This window comes from Rhinolophus ferrumequinum, chromosome 10 (genome assembly GCF_004115265.2).
Source record: "Rhinolophus ferrumequinum isolate MPI-CBG mRhiFer1 chromosome 10, mRhiFer1_v1.p, whole genome shotgun sequence".
NCBI lineage: Eukaryota > Metazoa > Chordata > Mammalia > Chiroptera > Rhinolophidae > Rhinolophus > Rhinolophus ferrumequinum.
In genome coordinates this window covers 8898459-8916431 of record NC_046293.1, presented here as the reverse complement: position 1 = coordinate 8916431, position 17973 = coordinate 8898459, and the positions used below count along the sequence as shown (strand labels likewise).

Here is a 17973-nt window from a genome sequence, read left to right as displayed (position 1 = left end):
AAACAGAGTTACTATATGACCCAGCAATCCCATTCCTATGTACCCATGAGGAATGAAAACATGTCCACACAAAAACTAAGTTCTGCTACACAGATATCCGTAGCAACATTATTTATAATAGCCAAAAAGTAGAAACAACCCATGTGTCCATTTATTAATGAATGGATAAATAAAATGTGGTCTATCCAGACAGTGGAATATCATTCGGCAATAAAAAGGCGTGATGTGCTGACACACGCTATAACACGGATGAACCATGATACTCAGGGAAAGAAGCCAGTGACCAAGGGCCACATATTGTCTGACTCCATTTATATGAACTGTCCAGAAGCGGCAAATCTTACAGAGACAGAAAGTAGATTAATGGTTGCCTAGGGCAGGGGGAGGGATGGGAGGTTTGGAGAATGACCGTTAACAGGTAGTGTTTTTTTAGGGTGTAATGAACATGTTCTACGCTTGATTGTAGCAATGGATGCACAACTCTGAATGTATTAATACTAGAAACCATGGAATTGTACACTTTAAATGGGTGACTTGCATGGTGTGTGAATTATATCTCAATAAAACTGTTTAGAAGAATGAGATCCTTAGAGGATCACTCTGGGAAAGAATGGGCCTGGGGCTGGGTGTGGTGGTGACAGTGGGAGAAAGTCAGCTGGAGCCAGAGATCAACCGTGGGATCCAGCTGTGTCTCCCACCTCTGCTCAACGCCAGGGGCCCCTGGGTTCAGATGCTGAGACTCAGGGAGGGGCCTGGCAAGGACCCTGAGGTGGGGAGGCAGGAGTCTGCTGCTGGCCGTTAGCGGCAGCTGACTGCAAGCAGTGGGGCCTCCTGAATGGTGGCTTTGGTTTTCATCTTTGAAGGGATAAACACAGGGCCAGGAGGACGGGATTCCAGGCTCCATCACTGCATCAACCTTGAGGCTCAGAGAAATGAAATCACTTGCTAGAATTTGCAGCCAGAGTTCAGTGGTTGGGAAACTGAACAGGAATACAAAGAAATCAGAACGAACACTAAATAAGAAAACAAAGAAATAGGAAGTAATGGAAAGAGCAATGGGGCGGGGGAGGGGCAGAGGAGCCCATGTTTGTGGTGGCATCAGGGAGGAGAGGTTGGCTGGCTGGGTGGGTCAGCGACCTGTGCGCTCTCTCAGGTGCAAAAGAGCCAGAGTGTGGCACATCATAGGGGCTCCAAACATATTTGTTAAATTAGTGAATGAATGAACGATTGCCATTGGAAAAATGCAGGGACAAAGTCGTCAATTTATGCGTATGAGGGAATGGTGGGAAGAAGGTGTCCCAATGTCCCTGGCACCTCGTGCTGCAGATCCCATCAGCCCTCTTTCTGGAGGGGTCAACAGCTAGGCCAGGCCAGGCCAGGCCAGGCAGGCAGACAACTCCACATGCCAGGGCAATTATGAGGCTTTGGCCCCTGTTAGACCTTTACAGAAGAGAGCAGGACACGAGTTTGACCGCTGCTAGGCTGGCAGGGACCTGAGGACTGGCAGCTGAGAGGCCAAGCAAGGACTAGGACTAGGGGGCCAGAGTGGCACAGCCCACGGAGGCAACGCCGAGTGTCCCTCCTGAGTGTGAGTGTGTCCTGGGAGGGGCTGCCAGCTTTCCTGAGTTCCAGGGGTCCACTGGGCTGCTGCTAATGAACAAGGAACCTCTTTGTAATTTAGAGACAGATGTCCCCTCTGGGTGGACAGAGCCAGGTGAGAGGATGACCTCTTTATGCAAAGAGAAAGGTGCTCCTTTCTCCATGCAAACACAGTCTGCACCAGCACTTTCATCTTGGAAAGCAGAGCACAGCCCTTCCTCTGAACCAGGCATGATTGTGCAGTGCACAACCTGCACAACCTTCCCTAGCAGCCCTGTCGGCAGTGGTTCTCCACTTGAGTAGGCTACATTAATCTCTATCCCTGAGGCTAGCAGGAGCTCATGCTTGCAACAGGAAGACCTGAGGCAGAATGGGGTCCCACTGGGGTAGAGATTGCTCCACTCCCCCACCCCCACATTTGTCAGCACCGCCTGAGTCCTTGCAGTTCAGCTCAGCCCAGAGAAATGACAGGACCACCAGGAGGCATAGGAATGAAACAAGGCACCTGAGAGGACACAATGGTCAGGGAGGAGAACCCAGCAGACCACCCAGGCAGCTGGGAGAAGTGGGTAACAAGAATTTCATGAGCACTTGCTGCATAACGAAGACCTTCTTACGCAGACAGAGCACAATTCTAAGATTTAAAATTGAACAGGTGAACTCAAAGAGAAAACAGTCCCATTGAGAACAGAGTTGGTGGCCTGACAAGTCAAGGGAGAAATATCTCAAAATACAGAGCAAAAATAAGTGAAACAGACCTGGTCATAGATGTGGAGGCCCAAAGATTGGAGTTCCAGAATGAGAAAAAGGATGGCAGAGAGACAATAATAATTGAAGAAACAGAAGAGGAAATAGCTCTCCTGCTATGAAGGAAGACGTGAGCCTGCAGACTGCAAGGGCACCGACGCACTCGCTTAGGTGATGCATGGACAAGTTCCCGAGTCCCAAGGACACAAAGAAAATCTCCAACATCCACAGAGAAAGAGCCAGTTACTTACAAGGAAAGGAGACAGATCAGGACCCAACTTAACACCTATGACACGGAGCATAGAAACAGGAGAACATCATCTTGGACCATAAGAAAAAAGGCCTGTGACTCTGGAGTCCTGCAGTCAGCTTGTATGCCACTCACGAGTCAGGGTAAAAGCAAGACATTTGCAGATATGCAAGGATTTCAAGAAAATACTCTTGAAAGTTCTCTAGCCATAGTAATCAATCAAGACAGAAACCTCAAGACAGTGGGATGTAAAAAGGAGTGGAAGTAGCGGTGAGCAGTGTATCTGATTATACGTATGTGAAACATTACATATTGCACCGGGCAGTGGAAGTACGTAATGTAAGTAAAGGTTCGTGGCATAGAAGGGCCATGGTGCAAAGAAATAACTAGTGAGAGTTTGGAACTAAAAGTCCTGAATTTTCTTGGCAAAACCAAGAGTTGGGGCTCAGGGAGGATGAAGGGAGGAGTAAAACCTTTCCAAAAGCCTCATTTTAGAGTACCAGGGAGAGCAGGAAAATCCTTCTCAAGGTCTCATATTATGGGGCTGGGGGGAGCAATGGACCGAGTAGTGGGCGGGGGGGCGGGGCGGTCAGTATTTAAAAAAAAAAGATGAATACATGTGATTATGGGGGGTCATAAAATTAGATTATCATAGGTAGAGGTGGAAAGAACAGTTGAATTTCCAAATTAATAAAGGGGGAAAGGGAATGTATCGTAACTCAACCAAATTGACAAGAATAGGAGGAAAAAAAGGAAATGACAAAGTAAATACAGTTAAATCAAGTTATCCAAAAAGAATAAAACAGGCATATCAGTTGTTAGGTTAAATGGAATGGACTGAATTCCTCTTTTAGAAGGCACAGACTGTCAGACTGGTCAAAAATAAAAAACTGAGCTATATCTTAGTAACAGAAAACACATTTAAAACCGAGAGATTTAAAAAAAGATAAAAAAATAATAAATAAGTAAATAAATAAAATAAAATAAAACAAAGAGACAAGAGAAGAGCATGAAGGTCAATATTAATCTCAAAGTGGAATTAAAAGCATCAGACTGGATTATGAGAGACATTAAGTACATAAATGGCAATATTTACAGAGAACGTAAAATACTCAAAAACCAACAGCACTAAACAACATGGCAGCTAAATACAGAAAGCAAAGTCCATTAGAAATCCAATGAGAAATGAAAATTTCCGATTGCTCTAGCAGATAGAACAAAGCAAGAGCATAGAAAATATAAATAATATGATAAAATTAATAGACAATAACTGAACCTACAAGTTAATGAATTTGTGAACGGTGAGTATATGCAAGCAGGAATGAAAAAATAGATAGTTCCCACGTGAATGAATAAATGCATGGATTAGTGAATGAGTACGGGAATAAACAAATCGTGAACAAAGAAATGAATATCTGATGATACGAATAAACACAGAAACGAATACGCAAAAAAATAGATGGAGAGAGTGAATAAAAACAATAGAGAGAAAGGGGTGGAAGGGAAGGAACATCCTGGGTGCAGCCAGCTGGCAGAGAGCACAGTCCCTAGAAGAGCTCCATTCGCTATCCCCTGGCCCCAGCTCACCCGGCCAAAAAACTGTAGGAAGGTATTGGAAAGTAGCAGGTGCTTCTCCGCCAGGAAACGATAGCGCCGCTTCTCTTCCAGTTCAGCGGCCCTCTGACTCTCTGACACGAAGGCCTGCATCTGCGCGTGCAGCCGGTTCACGCTCTCCTGGAGAAAAGGGGCTTCTGGCTGGAGGCAGGGGTAAGTGCCTCATCCCACCCACCACAGGTGCCAGCTGTCCAAAGGCTCCAGCCCTTCCTGACCCAGCAGCCTCCTCCTAGAAGCCTCCCCTGAGCACCCGGCCCATTCCAGTTCCCAGGCCTGCCATCTCCTGGGCACCCTTATCCTCATGAGCCTGGGCTTTGCGACCCCCTGGCCCAGGTGTTTCTCACGGGCAGGGCTGGTTTCTGAACCATCCATCTGCCCCAGCAACCAGCTCAGGGCCCAGCACAGAGCTGGGGCCCAGGGAGGTTGGTTTGATGAAAGTTCCAATGAGTTTATTAACAACCCCCTACTTGGGGGCTGACGGGTGGCTCAGTTGGTTGGAGGGCATCCTCTCAACCACAAGGTTGCTGGTTCGATTCCCGCAAGGGACGGTGGGTTGCACCCCCTGCAACTAACAATGGGCGACTGGACTTGGAGCTGACCTGCGTCCTCCACAACTAAGACTGAAAGGACAACAACTTGACTTGGATGGAGCTGATGGGTCCTGGGAAAAACACACGACTATTCCCCAATAAAAAGTCCTGGAAATACACACTGTTCCCCTTCCCCAATAAAATCTTTAAAAAAACCCAAAAAAACAATAACAATCCCCTACTTGGGAGGGAAGATTTTGAAGAGAGATGAGCTTATGAAAGGAGCTTATTAAAGAAGCCAGAGGAGGAGGCAGGGAGGGGGGTGGAGGCCTTGTGGATAGAGGCCAGGGGTGGGGAGGAGGGGCTCAGGAGGAGGGCTGGCTTTAGTCAGGGGGCACAAACCTCTGCCTGGGCAGGAGGGAGGGGGAGGATGGTGGGGCTGCTGCTGGATTACACCTTTGCTGCTATGTTCAGGAGCAGCATGACTGATGGCCTCAGGTGAAGTAGGAGAAGTGAGAGGGGTGCCAGGGTTTTGGAGAAGGCCTGAGGCACCGGGGAGGGCAGGAAGTGACAGGACAGGATGCAGAGCTGAGGGTGTCCCTACAACCTCTAATGGGGCTGGCTGACCTCTCCAGCTGTGCTCACCACAGAGGGTGGGGCAAGCCACACCCCTGGAGCTGGGCTGGTGCTTGGTGGGGGAGCTACAGGAGGGTGTTAGAGGGTCCCCCCAGAGCCCAGTGTTGCCGCCAGCCCTTGTACCTTCATCTCCCGCACATTCTTGTCCCTCTTTCGCTCCATGCGCCACAGATCAGACATGCACTTCTCCAGGTTGGCGGCTCGGTGGCGGTACTCGATCTCATAGTGCTGACGGCTGTCCTTGGGTGGGGTGGAGAGAGGAGGGAGACCCCCACGTCAAAGAGCTCAAGGCACCTGGCCCACGGGTCAGAGCACTGGACAGGAGCCAGGGGGCTCAGCTGGGAACGCGTATAACCTGGGGCCAGCGCGGACCTCAATGTGCCCATCTATCAAATGGGAAGAGGTGGTTTGCCTGTGATGGACAGGGGGCCGACATGGGGCAGCCAGACTCACTTTGATGAACTGCATGTCCAGCTTGGTGTTCTTCTCCATGTGCTGCAGCAGGTCTCCGTGGAATGTCTCTACCTGTGTGGAGTGCAGGGCGGGGGTGATCTGAGCAGCCCTGCCATTCCCACGTCCCAGCATCCCTTGCACTGGCCATTCAGATACATTGCCCACCGTGCTCCTAACACACAATCATCAGAGAAATGGGCATAATAAGAGCACCTGGTTGGAGGAAGGATTGAGTCGTTAAATATGCAAAATATTTAGTGAAGTACGTTGCTCGAAACACCCTTGATAAATGTGTCAACAGCTCCTGGTTCTTACTCTTAGTCTGGGCTTTGATGCTGCTGCTTCCTGGGCCGGGAACTTCCCACCAATCTTCAAAACCCAGCTTCCCTGCCCCCTCTGCAGGGCAGCCTTCCTGACTTCCCCAGGCAGAATCCATCGCTCAATCATTTTGTTTCTGACATGCATACACATTTGTTCACTGTTCATTTCTCCAGCCAATGGACGGAATTTCGCACTGGGCGTGTTCAGCCCCTTGGTATGAGCAGTGAGCGCTGTGGGCATGAACCGAATCTGACCCATCTCTGTGTCCTCTGCATGTGGGCAGGGCTGGGCCCATGAAAGTGCTCAGGACTGTTTAGGCCTTAGCGGTGGGGGTCAGATTTCCAGTGACAGGTGAGAAGGAGGCGGCTGACCACCTGCGTGACCAGGAAGGCTACCAGGTTCACTCTCAGAACTATGCCCAGGTTCTGGTTCTGTCTACAATTTTCTCTGTGACTTTGGACAAGTTGCTGCCCCTTGCTGGGCCTCAGTTTCCCCACCTGAAACAGGAAAGGCTTGGCCAGCTGTTCTCTAAGCTCTAGCCCTATGAACCCAATTAGCTTTGATTGTGTGGGCCTCACTGGTCACCTGGCACATTCCCCTTGCGTCCCCCATCAGTGTTCCGCGTTCCTGGGTCACTCTGCGTTGTTGGGGTGTTGGACCTAAAGCCTTCCAGCTGCACGGGGAGCACAGAGGAGCATCTGTCATCCCACTGCCCCTCCCGTCTGGGGACTCTTCCACTTTTGTTCAGCCTTCTCTGTCCGCACAACCTTTGGCCCCGGCAGCCCCCGCTCAAGAACCCTCCTTGGATCCTGCCTCCTGCCCTGGGGGTCCTGCCCATGCTGTGCTGCGGGAGCTCTGTCTCTCCGGGTAGGGCATTGCCCAGAAAAGGAATGCTGGCAATTTCCTCTCGTGTGCAGGAAAAAAACAGTAAATTATAAAAGTTCTGAACTGTAAGTTTTTCTCCCACATTTTTTTCTGAAGCCTTGGTAACTGCTGGTCTGTAAGGGAGCTCGAGTTGGTCTCCCCAGAACTGGCCATGCCCTGAACCCCTGAGCTGTGGCGGCCACGGTGTATGTGAATATGTCGGGGGGGGGGGGGGTCAGGGAGGAGGTGTAGTGTTATGAGCTGTGCTGAGCCCACATTTCTGTCCCACGGGGGCCCTTTTCTGCTGCATCCAGTAGGAAATGAGGCTTCCCACCGGGGGGCCTCCCAGCAAGGGCTTCCTAGGCGCCGCCCCTCCCCCCGGCCCTGCCTCCCGCTGAAGAGACAATCCAGGATTTCTGCTCAAACACAGACTGTGTGCTTCTGAAAATCCCCACAGCCTAAAAAATTGCTCAACAGAAACAACAGGGCTCATGGGAGATGCAGGTTGGGGCAGACCCTCAAAACCCAGTTGAGTTTGTAACCAATAAAGGTGGAGAATGGTGCCGGGAGAGACGAATTGGAACCCACAGAAGGCCCCAGAAAACATTTTAAATGCACAAAACCAACAGAATGGACATGTGGATAATGCCTTAATTACTACAATGCTGAGATGACGCAGGAGGTCGTGGGGGTGTCACGAGGGTGGGCACGGGAGGCGGTGGTGACAACCTGTCCCCAGCAGAGAGCCCTGGGAGTCTGGGAGCTCTCTCCCCAGGGAGGCCTGGGTGCAGGAGCTCTTTTAAAATGTCCCTAAAATACTGACAGCAGACAAGCTGGCAGATCTCTCTCTTCTTCTTAATTCTGTTTCCCCCATCCCACTTCTCTTGCCCCGGGAAACAGCTTCTGAAGGAGCCACCTTCCATGCTCATCATATCACTTCTTCTGCTTCCAGTCACATGTGAGCTGAGGCATAAGAGCAGGACAGCAGGATTGTAATTCTTCCCACTGCCACGCTTGCCAGTGGGCAGAAGACACAGACCCAAGATGTCCCAATCAGATGGAACCCAGCCACCACTGGGTTCATGGAAAGTCCTCAAGCTTCTACAGAAATAGTTCTATTACAAGGTTGATACCTGAAGTGGATTTTGAGCTCTGGCTGTGGGGGAACCAGAGGACTGTCTATAATTAGCAGGTGGCTTCTGGAATAAAGAAGTCACCAACCCCAGGTAGGCTGAGGAATTCCTAGCAGGTCAGGACAGAGAATGCCCTCCCCTGCTCCCCCCTCCTGGGCACACACTTCATTAGTGCGGCCCGGAAGCCCCTCAGACAGAAGCTGCGGGCAGCCTCACTGTTGAAAACTGTAAGCTCCATGTATTGAGTTCCTCCAGCAACTCAAGAAATCCCTCTGCCAGAACTAGCCCCTTGAAATAATTGTTTCTGTGAGTTGACTCCAGCTCCTGTCCTCTCATTTGCTCTTGAATCCCCTCCAGTCAGGCTATGCTCCATCACACTAACTAAAATGTTGTTGTTTTTTTAACAGGACTTTATTGGGGAACAGTGTGTCCCTCCAGGACTTTTTCCAAGTCAAGTTATTGTCCTTTCAGTCTTAGTTGTGGAGGGTGCAGCTCAGCTCCAGGTCCAGTTGCCGTTTGCTCCAACCAACTGAGCCATCCGGGAGCTCAGCTGCAGCTCAGCTCAAGGTGCCGTGTTCAATCTTAGTTGCAAAGGGCACAGCCCTCCATCCCTTGCGGTAGTCGAGGAGTGGAACCGGCAACCTTGTGATTGAGAGCCCACTGGCTCATGTGGGAATCGAACCGGCAGCCTTCGGCGTTAGGAGCATGGAGCTCCAACCACCTGAGCCACTGGCCGGCCCCTATCTGAAATGTTTTTGTCGAAGTCACTGAGACTCCTTGTTGCCAAATCAATTCTCAGGACTCATCCCTCTTATCCTGTAGTCTTCATTCAACATGGTTGACCACTCCCTCCTCCTGAAACACTTTCTCCCTTAGCTTTAGCCCAGCATCCTCTCCTGGTTTTCCCCACAGCACCCCTAGCTGCTTCTTTTCTGCCCTTTGCTGATTCTCTCTCATGCCCCTGGTTCTTGAAGGTTGGGTTGACCCAGGGCTCAGGTCTCGGGCCTCTTCCCTTCTGTATCTACACGTACTGCCTCGGTGAGCTCATGCAGTCCCTACGCTCACAACTCCCACCTGCATATCCCAGCCCAGACCCCTCCCCCAAACTCTGGTCTCATACATATAACTGATGATTCCACTTCTCTGATTAGTTTTCTGATCATCATCTCAGATGTACCATGTGTAACAGGAAGCCCCTGATCTCTCCCCTCAAGCCAAACTGCTCTACACTCAATTTTTCCTGCCTCAGCTAATGGCAACTCCACCCTCCCAGCTTGTCAGGCTAAAACCTTGGCGTTATCTTGACTTTTCTCTTTCTTTTGCAACTGACATCCAATCCATCAGAAAATCTTATTGGTTCTACATTCAATCCCTTCTCAGCACCACCACTGCTGCCATCCTTTCCCAAGCCACATCATCCATTTCCTAGATTACTGCAAGAGCCTCCTAACTGCTATTCCTGCTTCTGCTTTTTCCTTCGACTGCTGATATTTTATTCTTAGTACAGGAGCCAGAGTGATCCTACTAAAATATAAGTCAAACAATGAACGAGTGGGAAAGGAAATTTTAAAATGCCATTTACAAATGGCTTCAAAAAACATCAAATACCTAGAAATAAATCTATCAAAAGACGTGCAAGACTGCTACACTGAAAATGACAAAACATTGCTATGAGAAATAAACAGAGAGGTATATTATGTTCATGGATCAGGAGACTCAATATTTTTAAGATGACCATTGATTTACAGATTAATGCAATCCCTATCAAAACCCCAACAGGCTTTCTTAGGGAAATTGACAAGCTGATTCTATACTTTATATGGAAATGCAAAGGATCTTGAATGGACTAAACAATTGTGAAAAAGAAGAACAAAATTCTTAAGACTACTTAATTTCAAGACTCACTATCAAGTTATAGTAATGAATACAGTGTGGTATTGGTATGAGGATAGACAAATATATCAATGGATCTGAGTAGAAAGTTCAGATATAGACCCACACATCGATGACAAATCAGTTTTTGACCAAAACACCAAGTCAATTAAATAGGGAAAGGAAAGTCTTTTTAAAATGGTGCTGGAACAACTGAATAATCTGTACAGGGGAAAATGATCCCTAAGTCCCTCTCACTTCATACACAAAAAAATAAATCTGAGATGGATCATAGACACAAATAAAGCCCAGAATGTAGAGCTTCTGCAAGAAAACGTAGGAGAATACCTTTGCCATGGCGGTAGGCAAAGATTTCTTGGGTAGGGCTCAAGTACAAACCATTTTTTTAAATGGCCATATTGCGCTTCAAAAATGTCAAAACGTCTGCTCATCAAAGAAACTATTAAGAAAATGAATAGACGGGCTACAAATTGGGAAAAGCATTCACCATATATACATCTGACAAAGAACTCATGTCTTAACTATAGAAAAATCTTCTAAAAGTCAGTAATAACTGTAACCTAATAAAAGATGGCCAAAAGACTAAACAAACACCTCATGAAGGAAGTATTACAAATGTCCACAAGCCCATTAAAAGTCATTAGTCATTGGGATATGCAAAATATAACCACAGTGAGGTACCATTCCATACCCATTAAAACGGCTAGAATAAAAAAGACAGGCAGCATCGAACCTTGGCACGGATGTAACCTAACAGTAGCTTTCATGCCTTGCTAGTGGGAGTGCAGGATAGTATAAGAACTTTGGAAAACTTTTGCAGCTTCTTATAAAGCTAATTTATATGTCAACCCTATGACCTATAATTTCCACTCCTAGGTATTTATCTAAGAGAAATGAAAACATATCCACAAGGAAACCTCTGCGAGAATGTTCACAGCAACCTTATTCATAATAGCCCCAAACTGGAAGCAACCCAAATGACCATCAACAGAAAAACGGATAAACAAATTGTGGTAGATTCATACAATGGAATACACAGAAATCAAACAAAACAAAGCATTGATCTAATAGATGGTGATGGAAAAGGAACTGACTCTGGGTGGTGAACACACAATGTGAGATATAGATGATGTAATACAGAATTGTACACCTGAAACCTATGTAACTTTACTAACAATTGTCACCCCAATAAACTTTAATTAAAAAAAGAAAAAGAAAACAAACAAAGAAACAAAAAAAACCCAAAGCATTATACATGCAACAACGTGAGTTAATCTTACAGACATCACGCTGAGTGAGTGAAGCAGGACACAAAGAAATACATGTTGTACAATTCCATTGGTATGAAGTTCTAGAATAGGCAAAATCTGTCTCTAGAGACGGAGATCAGAACGTGGTTGCTTCTGGGGTGGGATTGACAGGAAAGGGACACAATGGAACTTTCTGGGCTGATGGAAGTGTTCTAAATCTTGTTTACCATGGTGGTTACTTGGTGTATACAGTTGTCAAAACTCATCAAACTCGACAATCCTGACTGTACATTTTTATTGTATGTAAATTTTACCTTGATAAAAACTAATTTCACATAAAAATGAGTAACAGAAAACCTTTGAAGTTGAATCCGATAGAAAGTTTTTAGGAGAAAAAAGAGAATAAAGAACAGAATGACATTCATACAATGAAACCACATCAGAAGGATAGGCCCACAAAACAGAAGAAAACTGTAACCTACGGTTTAGAAGCGAACTAAAAGACATTAAGAAAATAATACAAGACAGGAAAAGAACATGAATTAGAAAAATTTAGAAATGAGGTGACAGAATTTGGGAAGGAATTAGAAATGTAAGAAGAAAATAAGATAAGTTTAGTAATGAAGGCAAAACTATATGGAATACAAAAGTAATAAACACAATAAAGAATATCTGAAGAGAAATAGAAAGTAAAAAGAAAAAAATTAAATAAAAAAGAAACAAAGAAATAGGGAGAATTATTTTTGGGGTGAGGGTGATAAAAATGTTCTAAAATTAGATAGTAGGGATAGTTTTAAAACTCTGTGAGTATACTAAAAACCTCTGAATCATACAGAGTGAATTTTATGGTATGTGAATTGTATCTTAGTAAAGCTGATATATCTATATATCTATATCTATGTACTTATATGTCTATATGTCTATGTGTCTATGTATCTATGATAGCAATCCTATTATGGGTTCCATTCTCACTCCAGGTAGTAAATCATCATATTTTTTTTTTTAGGAGAAAAAAAATGAAAAAAAAAGTAAAAATATCCAAGAGGAAGAGACAGATATTAAAAATAGGCTATGGAAATCTAATGTACAGGTAATAGTTCCTGAAGAAAAAAAGCAAAAAAAGGGAACCAAAAAATTCTAAAACTTGTAATTTAAGACAACTTTTCCTGAAACAAAAAAAAAAAAAAAAAGATTTGAAACTACAGATGGAAAGAGTACACCCCATAACTGAGAATATTTGACACAGACTGACCAATACCAAGACATAGTCTAGAAAAATTATTAGACTTAAGAAAAAGAAAGAAAAAAGTCTTTTGGGCATCTAGCCAAAATAAGCAAGTAATTTATAATGGAAAAAGTAGATAATCAGACTTTTCATTAGCAATGTTTTATGTTCTATATTAGAAGAAAAACATATTTAAGGTAATCAGAAATGAAAGAAAGAGAAAGAAAGAAGGGAGAGAGGGAGGGAAGGAGGGAGGGAGGGACTGAGGAAGGGAGGAAAAGAAAGTCCCCCAAGGATTTTGTATCCAACAAAACTGACTTTATAAGAACAAATTATTATCACCATGTCAGAACTCAGAGAACATTGTTCACATGAGCCCTTCTTGTGGGGACTATTAGAGAACAAGCTTCAGACAACCAAAATGACAAGTGAGACACTGACATAAGATTGCGGAGGAACATTAAATATGCAGCTACTTTAAACAAAAGTCAATGAGGGCCAAAGGGAAGCAGCAAGGAGTGTAACGGCTCTGTGCTCTGACCAAGCAGAAACAGGACAACGACTTTAAAAGTGAAACAAGAATGGGGAAAGCAGATGCAAACCAAATCTGAACTGTTTTTAGAAACCATATTGGTGGTGGTAGAGTTAGTAAGTTATTCGTCATTCGGAAACTGTTGTGTGTGCAATGGGAGACAAAGCAAATGGTAATTACGGGATATTCTCATAATTTCACTTCTGTATCTTTGAGTATCAGGATTCTTGATGTGGAACAAAGAAGATATTGGTCATATGGAAGAGGTGAAGAAAAAATCCTGTGGTGTTGAATTTGAAATGGCAGTGTCAATACAAACTTATGAAGTATTCTCTCTCTCTCTCTCTCTCTCTCTATATATATATATATATATATATATATATATATATACACATATATATATATATATATATAGACATGTACATAGATTGTATGTATCTGTGTGTATATAATGCATATACCGGGGGTGCCAAAAAAATGTATCCAAGTGTACACTTTGGTCAGCGCTGCTCAAGCAGTAGTTTGCCGTCATCAGAAGTGTCTGGACGCTGATGGGAACCACTCTGAGCACCTCTTGTAACTGCAGAAGTCAAATGTGACTTGTATTCATTGCTTGTTATTGGTATATATTGAACATTACAATTCTCATAGTTTTTTCCTTTCTTAAAATGTGTCTACATTTTGTGGCACCCCCTGTATATGACATATACATACACACATGTATGTACGCATGTACGTACAGTACTGGCCTAAGAACAATGAACATGCTCAGTGCCCAGATTATGGTCTTAAAACACCACTTCCCACTAAAAACAAAAAATAAAAACAGGGTTTCACGGAGAGATGGCTGATTCCGTGTCTAGAGCAGCAAAAGTACCAGAGGAAGATGGACTATCTTGGCGGACTAGATAGGAAGGAGCTGTCAGAACTACTAAGGTCATTTGAAAGGGACTCAGGAGTCAGATGAAGAGGGTCCTACTGGCCAAAGAGGGTACATTTTCAACTGCAAATAAAGGCAATAATTGCAAAGGATTGAAACCCATGAAGTCTGTTTAAATCTATGATACTGATGATACTAAAACATACTCCAATAATGATGCTAGTTAAAAAAACAATTAAAGCCATTTGGTCACATTCAGAGGATGACAGGATGAGTAAAGGGAGAGCATAAGCCTTTATCCTGCCTTTCCCAGATGAAACGCGCCACTGGGTAACAAATAGCAGGTAAGGACAGGCGACTCCTCTAGAACTATTCCAGTTAATAAGTGACAGGGCATCGGAATAGCAGCATTTTGCAACTACCCACGTGCAAATGCATCTGGACACACTGAGCCTCCATGGCTGTTAATATCACAGGGCAACAGACGTGACGGACCTCCCAGTGGAAGACCCAGCACCACCTCTAGTCTTGCCAGAGGGATGGAACCTGAGTCTGATCAGCCCTGGATCCAGAGGGCAGAGGAACAAGCTGAACTGCACCGGGAGTGTGCAACTAGCAACTTCCAGACTGAGAAAACCAACCAGTCAGAAGACCCCAGGGCCTTTGACCGACAAGTGGTAAGGAGAGGAGAGGGATGGAGGGGGGAATCAGTAGATTAAGACAACCAAACACATATTTAGAACAAACAAACAAAAAAGAGCAAGACCAAACTCTAGGGTGTAGAGAGGTACGCTTGGGTGATCAACGATGAAGGCACACAAGGAAGGGTCAGCCCAGTGGTCACTTTTGGAGGGACAGCGGGAGGGGCAGTGATTCTGATGGGGGCTCATGGGGGGGCTTCTGGGGAAGCTGCAAAGTTCTTTACCTGGGTGGTAGGTGCCAGGGTGGGTGTGCCTTATCGTGACTCGTTCAAGTCTAATTTATTCAGTGAGATTTTCGGTGTCTGTGTTTTCGTTTACCATAAAAACACCAAACTCAAGTCAGATCCTGTCATTCCTTTCCTCAGAACCTTGTCATGATGCCCCTCACTAGAGAGGCTCCTGTGAATGGCTGGTCATGTGCCCCGCACTCGTACTCCAGCCACACGGCCTTTTCAAGCCCTTCCACGTGTTGTTCCCTCTGCCCAGAACACTCTTCCCTGTGTCTCCTTGGCTCACTCCTCACCTCCTTCAGGCCTTTTCTCAAGGTCACCTTTCTAGTGATGTTTTCCTTGAACATCTGTTAAAAATTGCACTCCTTCAGCACTTCCTATCCCCTTCCCTGCTCTTGTTTTCTCTGTGGTCTATTTTGCATCTAACCTGTCACATATATATTCACTTGTCTTGGTTTTGGTCTGGTTCCCCTTCTGGGGAGGGCAGGGGTTTTCGTCTGCTGGACCGGCAGTGTCTACAACAATGCCTAGCACACGGCAGTAAATAGTTACTGCAGGAATGCAGCACCCGAGGGGGTGGTGACGTCTGCTGTGTTCAGCCCGTATGGTGCTGGCTGAGGGCCCTGCCCAGCTGTCACAGCCAAGACACCGGTGCCCAGAAACGGCAGCTCTCCTTACAGAGCGGGCCTGGGTGATACTCGTCCCTGTCCAGCCCAAGGGTGCCACAAGTGACATGGAGAGCCATCAAACACAAGGACAGGAAGTCCCAGGCTGCCAGGGGAAACTGGGCTCCATCACTCCCCACCCAAACCCCAGGAGATGGAGCGGGCTTAGTGCTACATACACCTCAGAAGGTCCAGGAGGTGGGCCCAGGGGGAGGCTTTTATCTTGTGTTGGTGGATGCACAGTTTCTGCTGGTAAAATTGTCCCCCACTTTGACATGGTCACCAAACTGATGAGTATTTAACGGAGTCCCCCAAAGAGCACCCTGATTTTTGGGGTTCTCCACATACATGTTTGAGAACCACAGACTGTCACAATTAAAATTTCCTCCCAAACTTTCCAAGGGCACTCACCATCGCGCCGACCCTACCTCTCCCCCTTTGCCCAGCCCCGGATCTCTGGCTCACGTCTACCTGTTGGGTGCCAGGCTCACGCACGTGCTTGGCCCACTGCACCCTCTCGGAATGCCCTTTCTCCTCCTCTCCCTCCGGCCAAGCACCACTCCCTTCTCAAAGCTCATTCTTTCCTCCCACAGCCAGTGAAGCCATGCTCGGTGCCAGTCCCCATCCAGGCCCTGGACCTACACAGAGAAGACCTCTATGTTACACCGGAGCTCCCAGGCTGGGCGGGGATAGAGACAGGAGAGGACCTTGTACTTCTGATTATCACAGCTCAGCTACATGGAGGGCCCAGGCGCTGGGGCGAATGCATACTTATTCATTCACTAATCTTCACAAGAATCCTACAGGGCAGTTATTAGGATTGTCTCCATTTCACAGACAGGTAAACTGAGGCACAGAAAACTTAAGTAGCTCATCCAATATCACAAAGCCAGTAACTGGGGGAACTGGGCTTTGGACCCAGGTGCTCTGGCTGCAGAATTCGCTTTCTTAACTGCCATGTGCTGCGAACAGATGGAAGCATCTGATGGAGTCTAGAGGGAGAAAGGACTGAACCTGCCCAGGGGTTGGGGAGGCTTCATGGAGGAGGGAGTGACTGTGCTGGATGGCAGGGGTGGGAGCTTCTAGGCTGAGGACAGCATAACAGCAGCCCCTTGGTGGGAACGCGAGGCTGTGTCTGAGGAGCACAGTTCTTCAGGGGGCATGGCTGGGTTCCGGGGGTGCCAGGCAGGGGCTGCGGGTCAGCACGCCCTGCAATTTCTCCCTGAGGAGACTGGGTTTAGTTCTGTGGGTGGCAGGAGCACGGAAGTGTTTTTCTCTCGGGTGGGACAAGGTCAGACCACTGGCTGCTCCCTGGAAGAGTGCAGGGCAGGCTGGAGGTGGGGAGGGGCACCTGGCCAACAGCCCTTTCTCTCCTGCTCCTCCTCCCACTCTGGAATCTTGGGTGAGTGGCTAGATCTCTGACACTCAGTTTCCTCCTCTGTAAAGTGGGGACAGAGATGGCACCTGCCTCCCAGGTGGCTGGAGGCGGGAATAAGACACTGTAGATAAATGTGCCCAGCAGAGCTGGGGGTCTGGTACCCAAGAGGGCAGCCCGCCCTCCCTGAGAAGGGCTATGGGAGGGTGAGCCTTCACCCTCTGCCCTCCATAGAACACAGCCCACGTTCCTGAGTGACCCCTCTTCCAGGCTGGACTCACCACCACCTGCAGGTCAGAGTTCAAGTGCCGCTGGGTATCTGACATCTGCACCAAGATCTCACCTGGAGGCATAGAGAACAGCTTCAGGGGGGAGCCCGCCCCTTCCTCCCTCTTCCCGCCAGAAGCTGCCAGAAGGGCCTGCCTGAGGCTGGATTTGGGGGCCAAAGTCCAGGGATTTCCCACATTGCTCTGGGACTGGCAGCACCCGGCCCAGCCCTGCAACGGCCCTGCAGGGAGGCTGGACTCTGGGCTCAAGCTGCAAGGCCTGTGTCTTTGGGGGGAACTTCCTGTAAGGGCAAGACTATAAAAGGAAACCCTCTGGGACCCAAGAACGGGAGCAAGGCAGGAGAGGGGGAGCGAAGGCACCAGGGAGGCGGGCAGAGTGGCCTGGAGCATGCTCAGCAGAAAGAGGCCCGGGGTGCAGGCAGGGTGAGGAGGAGTAATCCCCCGGGCCCAAGAAGCCTGTGGGGGGACAGAGCGGAAGAGGGGAGCCCCTTACCCAGAATCTGTGAGGTGGAACTCTGCAGGGCTTGCTCCCCAATCTTCTGGATGGCACTGAAGTACACCTCGGCTGCCTCAGACAGAGCTGCATGGGGAGAAGGAACAGGTCCAGTGCCAGGCCCCTCCTCCATCTGCCCCCATCCTTCTGGAGACCCCTCCTTCCATCAGGAGTGTGTGGAGGGAACACTGTGGGATCTGGCATAGGTGTATGTGAGAGGGCGGGGGTACCCTAGGTGGCGTGTATAGAGATGTGGCATTGGCCAGAGAAAAGAGGTGTAACCTGGGATGGGTTC

At 47.4% G+C, this 17973-nt stretch overlaps 1 protein-coding gene across 1 annotated transcript in view; it reads right to left on the bottom strand.

Moving 5' to 3' along the window:
- The window catches only part of BAIAP2L2 (BAR/IMD domain containing adaptor protein 2 like 2), a 28408-nt gene that overhangs the window by 8543 nt on the left and 1892 nt on the right, over positions 1–17973 (bottom strand). The window contains exons 3-7 of the mRNA XM_033118455.1: positions 17679–17765; positions 17180–17241; positions 5830–5901; positions 5500–5616; positions 4184–4330 (exon numbers count right to left, since the gene is read on the bottom strand). Coding sequence (XP_032974346.1) covers positions 4184–4330; positions 5500–5616; positions 5830–5901; positions 17180–17241; positions 17679–17765 — 485 coding nt within the window. The remainder of the gene's footprint in view (positions 1–4183; positions 4331–5499; positions 5617–5829; positions 5902–17179; positions 17242–17678; positions 17766–17973) is intronic.